This window comes from Ovis aries, chromosome X (genome assembly GCF_016772045.2).
Source record: "Ovis aries strain OAR_USU_Benz2616 breed Rambouillet chromosome X, ARS-UI_Ramb_v3.0, whole genome shotgun sequence".
NCBI classification, from domain to species: Eukaryota; Metazoa; Chordata; class Mammalia; order Artiodactyla; family Bovidae; genus Ovis; species Ovis aries.
In genome coordinates this window covers 80,069,828-80,077,228 of record NC_056080.1, presented here as the reverse complement: position 1 = coordinate 80,077,228, position 7,401 = coordinate 80,069,828, and the positions used below count along the sequence as shown (strand labels likewise).

The 7,401-nt window shown below is 57.5% G+C and overlaps 1 protein-coding gene across 1 annotated transcript; it reads left to right on the top strand.

Annotated features, from left to right (window-relative positions):
* The first annotated feature begins 3,920 nt into the window (after positions 1-3,920).
* On the top strand, positions 3,921-6,240 carry EMD (emerin). The gene is made up of 6 exons (XM_027963104.2): positions 3,921-4,126; positions 4,225-4,332; positions 4,500-4,577; positions 4,767-4,900; positions 5,372-5,418; positions 5,501-6,240. Exons 1-6 carry the CDS (start codon positions 4,045-4,047, stop codon positions 5,835-5,837), a joined length of 786 nt encoding a protein of 261 aa, XP_027818905.1. The 5' UTR covers positions 3,921-4,044; the 3' UTR covers positions 5,838-6,240.
* Positions 6,241-7,401: the final 1,161 nt, after the last annotated feature.

The window sequence follows — 7,401 nt, the reverse complement described above, 5'->3', positions numbered from 1 at the left end:
GAGCCAAGCGTCTGGGGAACTAGGTGGGCACAGCCACACCCTGGCACTGCCAGGCTCCCTCTTCGTCTTCTGTGTGCCCATTTCCTGGTATTAACAGCGTCGTATTCAGCTCAAATGTCACTTCCTCGGGGAAAGCCACACAAAGCAGTGTCTTCTCACTGTGCCCACAACCCCCACAAAGAACTGCATCTTACATCCTGAGCCAATATTTGCAGGCACACACGCAGATCGACACAAATGGCTGAAATAAACGTTCCACGAAGTGAGACTGTCCCTTACCACCTGAAAAGCACTCTGATCTTTCTTCTTTTATTCTACTTCATTAAAGGAGAAAAAGCAAAGAAGGGAGCTGCTGCTGCTGCTAAGTCGCTTCAGTCGTGTCTGATTCTGTGTGACCCCATAGACAGCAGCCCACCAGGCTCCGCCGTCCCTGGGATTCTCCAGGCAAGAACACTGGAGTGGGTTGCCATTTCCTTCTCCAAAAAGAAGGGAGGGAGGGAGGCAAAAGGGGAGAAGCAGGAAGGAACAGGGGGGAAGAAAGGAGAAGTCTGCTGTCACCTGCTAACGTAGTTTGATATCTACAGCTGCACACTAACAGGAAGGCACTGATTGCCCTCCAGGCCTCTCCGCAGCCACTGCTGCCTTTGTTGGCAATGACCTCTCCACCTTGACCCCAGGTGAGATCGCCTAGCAGTGGCCTCGGTCTCTGTTTCTCCCCGCCCCATCTAGTGGGATCCACCCCTCCGCCCCTCACGGCAGTGGGTTATCCTCCCTTGATAGATGAGCAGTCTCAGTTTAGGTCCACAAGGTAGCTCATGGCCAAGGCTATCCTTCAAGGAGGGACACCCACCTGCCAGAGGCATTGCAATGGGAATCAGTGTACAATAGCTGGGGTAGCAGAAAGGAAGTGATGGCTTCATGGCTGGATCTCAGGACCCCCCACCTCCGTTTTAATCCTCTCTTTACTCTCTCTCTCCCCTCCCTCCACACCCCTGAGACACATGCAACTCAGGGTCTCTACTTTTCCAGGTCTGGGGGGAATGAAGGTTTATATAGCACCAGCTCTTCCCTGGTAAAAGATTTTAACAAAGGCTTTTGCTCCTTGTGTTGATGGAGAAGGAAATGACAATCCACTCCAGTACTCTTGCCTGGAAAATCCCATGGACAGAGGAGCCTGGTGGGCTACAGTCCATGGGGTTCAAGAGTCGGACAGGACTTAGCGACTAAACCATCACCTTGTGTTGAAGGTTCCACAAAAGCACTAGAAGCAGCTCCATTCCTGCTGCCATGCCGACTGTCCCAAGGCAGACTGACGTGTCCTAGGACTGGAACACAAGGTGTCACCTGAGAGGTTTTTGGTCAGCTAACCATTCCCTGCTATATATTGATTGTGACAACCTTCCAAACGGTCATTTTCACACTAGTCACCATCTTACAACTTTTGTTACCATCTGAGCCATGTTTTAAAGCATTCGACTGCTAGGCCAAACCCAGAGGATCTTTAACATCCTTAAAGGGAAAAAGTAAGCTTTGTATTGTACCAAAGGATTCAGGTTCTGATCTTAAAACATTAATCACTCAGTGAATGTCTCCTTGGACCTGTTGAAAAATGTATTCATGTTGATATTACTTTTCCTTACATTTTTTGATGTTGCTAGGATCACAAGTTACATAATCTATTGCTTAGAATCCTAGTCCTTAAAGGTGAAACTGTCTTGTTACTGACTTGGAATCAGTGGCTTCCAAGCCCTTTTCGCCTCAGCCAAAGTTCCAAAGAAATGCTTGCTTTTAACTCTGCCCACTCTTCCCAGGAAGACTCCCCTCAAGGCCCCAGATTTCCACTAACAGCTCCTCTGCTGACTCGGAATCCCCAGTGGGCCACGCTGTCCAGGTTATGACCCCGAGGGCTAGGTACTGGCTAGGGGAACATCCATGAATGAATTGTTGCCCTGGGTGCCCCTGTATAAGTCCCCTCCTTCTCTGGGCCCTTAATTCCTCCTCGATGTCATTGTGGCAGTGCCAAGGGCCTCTCAGCTCTGATGGTCAAGGGCTTGCCTGGTTTCTAGTGGTTTGAGACAGGTCTGCCTGCAGTGGGGCTGGCTTGGGGCTCCAGGTGGGCTCATGTGCAGGAGACCATCACAGGTCAGCCATGTGGTGCCATCTGTGGTGGGACCTCATAGTGGGGCAACTGGGGGAGAGGGAAATAAAAGGCAAAGGGCCAAGGCAGGTGCCGGGGAGGGGGTGCTCCCAGAGGAGAAGGCAAACTTAGAATTCCTTGACCTCATAAGGAAACGGCTTGGGTCTGTATGGGGCGGGGGTTGGCAAGGGGAGGCTGGCCTCCGGGACAGGGGCCAGCACTGCAAAAGAAGGCTTAGAGAGGTGCTGGGGAATCTGATCTGGCCCAAACTCCAAATTCCGTGAAGCCGGCTCTGAGGAGCCCAGAGCCCAAATGCCATCTCCCTCCCTGCTCAGAGATAAGCAGCAAGACCCTTGCCCTGCCTGGGGGCGCTGCCCCTCATCCGACCATGCATGCGTGGGGCCCTCATATTTTGGGAGATGGAGAAAGCCTCATTTCTAAAACCTGGCCAACAGCAACCTTGAGGAGGGGCTTCGTATGTGGTTAAACCAGGGCCCTATCTTCTCTCCACCCCATGAAGGAACTTTTGCTGAGACCGAGGCTGTGACCCTCACCAACTGGGCCAGTCTGCCAGCCTTCATCTCAGTTCCGGGAGAGGCACTTAAGTTTCCCCTCATTCCATTGGCTGGCTTTGTTAGAATGTCACTGTCATCTTCTTCCTAATTTTCATGGGACAGCTCTTCCTGACCAAGGCTCTCACCAACTCCCTGTGACAGGCCCTGGCTGCCTTCCATGGTTTGCCCCCCTCAGTCCCCTGGCCCCCCTGTCTGGGAGGCTCCCTCTGCACTCCCACGACCCTGAAGCCCACTGAGACCCAGGTGCTCAGAGTGCATTATCGGAAGCCTGGGGCAGGTCCCTCTGGCAGCCTCCTGGGTCACGCTGGGCTCAGGGGCCATCCCAGCCACGGTGGGGAAGCCCCTCGCGCCTCTGGTGCACTGCCGGTGGGTGAGGCAGACACCCGCCATCTCGGCATCACAGGGCGCCCCATGCCAGTGCCCATTGGCATGCCCGGGCCCCTTCCAAGGCTGCTGGCTCCTGGAGGGCCGGTGGCCTCCTGGCCCAGTGCCCCATTTCCTCTGGGGTGCAAGGGGAGGGAGGGAGGCGGTGGGAACCGGCGGGCGCAGGCCAGGATCCTGCAGAGCGGGAAGGCGTGCTGGGGCAGGGGGTCTGGGGCTCTGGGGGGCGGTTTATGGTCAGGTGGCTACAGGCTTCCTTGGTGTGGCGCGCGCGCGCACTGCGCGTGCAGCAGCGCCTAGTCTGGACCCGTGCTCTCCAAGGGCTTGCCCCTTCGGATCAGGCCCCTTCTCGCAGCCGCCGGCGACGCGCCCGCCTGGGGCGCGGCCAGGGACCCGCAATTGCTGGAGCAGAGGGGCAGTTGAGACCGAGCGGACTCCACGTGACTCAGGGAGGGCGAGCCCCGCCCAGCGCGCAGCCCCGCCCAGCTCCCGCATCCTGCCCAGTTTCTGCCGGTTGCATGGCCACAGGCCCCGCCCCTCCACCCTTCTGACCCAAATAGCCGAGCGGGTGACGTCGCGGCTCGCGGGCCCCGCCCCGCTCCCAAGCCGGGGCGGGTCTAAGCTAGTTCCCGTCGCGCCCAGGCCCCGCCCCCTCGCTGGGGTCCAGCCCTAAATGCGCCAGCGTGTGACGTCTCTGGGCTCGGGAGCCCCGCCCCTCCCCGCCCATTCGCGAGGCTCCACCAATCTGCGCTGGCAGCTCTCTGCGAGGCCCGGCCCCGCTCCGCACAGCGCGCGCTGCCCGCGGAGACCGAGACTGTGACGCGGGCGTGACGCGCGCGTAGCCGCTCCCGAGGCACTCCTGTTTCCCCTGCCGCGCTCCGAGGCCATCGTCTCTCGGCCGGTGTTGCAAGGCCCAGGCCTCCCCCAGGCCTCCGCCGCCCGCTGCCCGCCATGGACGACTACGCAGTCCTCTCGGACTCCGAGCTGGCCGCCGTGCTGCGCCAGTACAACATCCCACACGGGCCCGTCGTCGGTACGCGGTGGACGGAGGGCGGGCCCGCTCCCCGCGCTTAGCCCCGCGGCCCCCTCTCGGCCCGCTCCCTGACCGCCCTGTGCCCCGCGTCTGATCAGGTTCCACTCGCAAGCTCTACGAAAAGAAAATCTTCGAGTATGAGACCCAGAGGCGGAGGCTCTCGCCCCCGAGCTCGTCCGCATCCTCTTTCTCCTATCGGTTCTCGGGTGAGGCTCCCGTCCCAGGGCCCCGCCTGGCCGCCCTTGGGGACACGGTTTGGGGGACGCTGAGGAAGGGGTCGCGGGGGTGTGGCCAGGGCACTGGCTGGAAGGGGCGCGGGGGAAACGGGAGGGGACCCCTGTGGGCCAATGGTCCTAGCCCCTCCCCCATTCAGACTTAGATTCGGCGTCCGTGGACTCGGATATGTATGATCTGCCCAAGAAAGAGGACGCCTTACTTTACCAGAGCAAGGGTAAGGCAGGGGTGGGGTGGGCACTCTGACACCTTCCTTCCAGTGTCAGCCAGAACCTGAGACCTCAACCCCATGCGTCCTGCAGTAGCCCTGCAGCACCCCCCCCCCCAATGGGATTCAGATTAGGGCCATCGGGCCAGGTGGGGACACCGTTGCCCCTTCTGCTACCGCTGCCCCCCCCTTCCTAAGGCTATAATGATGACTACTATGAGGAGAGTTACTTGACCACCAGGACTTACGGGGAGCCTGAGTCTATGGGCACATCCAAGGGCTTCCGCCAGCCCTCAGCTTCACTCTCAGATGCTGACCCCTTTCACCGCCAGGTGAGCTGAGTTGTCGGGCACCCTGTACTTGGGTACAACCTGAGGGGGTCCTCATGGGGTTTGGATGAGTCAAGGGAACCACTGGGCACAAATGGTGGCTCAGAAACCTCCAGGGAGAGGTGGGGCCTGCAGACACCTGCCTGGTCAAGACCTTTGGGGTGGGGGAAGGGGCTGTCAGAACTGTTTTGACTAGTGTGCCCAGGACGTGCCCTGGCTCTGGTCTGGGATCTAGGTTTGAGCTCTTTTTGAGAATTCTGGGGCAGAAAGTAGGATGCAGGCAGCCGGGACAAGTGGCACGGCCCTGCAGACATAAGGCTGAGGACCAAGAAGGGGGTCTGGAGGGTGGCAGGGCCCAGGCCTTTAATCAGTGTTCAGAACAGGCTGGGAAGGGCAGTTTGGACTGAGGGTATGACCTGTCATACCTACACCGACCCTGTCAATAGGTATTCTCATTCTGATTCACTTCTGTAGGTCCGTGATGACAATCTTTTCTCTTTGGAAGAGGAAGGCAAGGATCGGTGAGTATTAAGGCGAGCCAGGGGCTGGGGCTGATTCAGGACTCAAGCCCTCCTGGTCTACCTACTGCACTCTTTGCCTCAGGGAACGCCTCCTGTATGGCCGGGACAGTGCCTACCAGAACATTGCACACTACCGCCCTATTTCCAACATCTCCAGAAGCTCCCTGGGCCTGTCCTATTATCCCACATCCTCCTCCACCTCGAGTGTGTCCTCATCTTCATCTTCGGCCCCTTCGTGGCTCACCCGCAGAGCCATCCGGCCTGAAAAGCAGGCCCCTGGGGCTGCCGGCCTGAGCCAGGATCGCCAGGTCCCGCTCTGGGGCCAGGTGCTGCTGTTCCTGGTCTTTGCTGCCTTCCTGCTCTTTGTTTACTACTCCATGCAGGCCGAGGATGGCAACCCTTTCTGGGCAGAGCCCTAAGGGTCTGACCTCGTACCTTGGAGGCCGGCTCCTCTTGGAAGCCCTGGCTGACTGCCTTATCAGTGTTTGTTGGGGGAGGGGGGTTGGGGCTTTTCTGTGTGTTCTAGCTTGGGGTTACCAGGACATGGGCAATGTTTGCTGACCCCTGCCCTGTCCTGCCAGGGAGGCAGCAGGCCTGGGCCCTCTGCGGCATGGTGGACCTGGGTGGGCCTGCCTCTGGATCCTCCTGGCCCTGCTTGCCTGTCACCCTTCGGGCCTAGGAGGGCAAGACCCTTCTCCTGGAGAGGAGAACATGGTTTTGGTCATCGCATGCCTCCTATTTGTCGTCACCTCATGGGGGGATTAACCAAAGGCCACCCTGAGTTTGTTTTCGTGGACACAATAAAAGACCATTTATTTTTAATGTGTGGGTTCTTTTCTTTAACATGGGGAGGGGTTGGGCTGCCCCCCTGCTAAAGGCTTCCAGGCCTTGGGTCTCCAGAATTGCCATCCAACTTTGTCAGTTCATCCTTTCGTCCTTTGAGCCTGAGATAGGGATCATAGGCAACCCATAAACTCATTTATGTTTTGCTTTTGGTGCCCGCTCCCTGACATGTTACCAGAAGCTCTTGTAAGTGCTTATAAAAAATAGTCACACAGAGAGCCCACTGGGAAACGCAGGTGAGGCTGCTTGCACCGTGTCAGTTCTGGGTGTTTCAACTGGGACCAGCAGACACCAACTGTGGTGTCCAAGGGCAGAGTGATGGGAAGGAAATGAGGCATCTGCTTGATGGGCTGCTGGAAGGCTGGTTGTCTAATGACAGGGGAAGGCTCTCAGTCCTCTGGAATGTTTCATCTCCTTTTAGTAAACCAGTTCCTCACCTGGGTATTACCACAAGGTTTTCTGCTGTGGGCATTTAACAATTTTCACAGTTTACATGTGATTTTAACATCGAGTTGGAGAAAGAAATGGCAACCTACTCCAGTATTCTTGCCTGGAGAATCCCAAGGACAGAGGAGCCTGGCGGGCTACAGTCCATGGGGTCGCTAAGAGTCTGACACGACTGAACGACTTTCACTCACTTAACATCAAGTGCTAAGGAAACATGGGGTAGAATGCCACACTGTTCGTCTGGGCTCCGCACTGCCTGTAGAGGGCAGTAAAGTCTGGAGAAACAGGCACACAAAAGGGAAGCAAAGGCACCCCCTGGGCCACCATTGGGTGGGACCCTGGCATCTCAGCTCTGACGGGCTCCTTCGTACAGGTGGCAGGACTTGGCAGGGCCTGCCCTCTCACCTGCACGTGCACCATGGGCTCCTGAGCCTTGGGGCTCTCCGCTGTCTATGGCCGCTGGGTAAGCTCTGCTCAGGGCCAGACTGGAACCTTTCTACCAAAGCTTCTGGACACTTCTTTTTGCTGCATCCTAGTCTCCGCACTTTTATGGGGTGGGATGGGGTGGGCGTTTTCCTAAAACCAACAGGCTTTCTTTGTGCATTTCAAATACACCAAAAAGAAATGGCTTCTCATATTCTCACCCCTCCCAGAGCCCCAGCCTCCCTCGTTTGCTGCTAGGCACTCCCACCT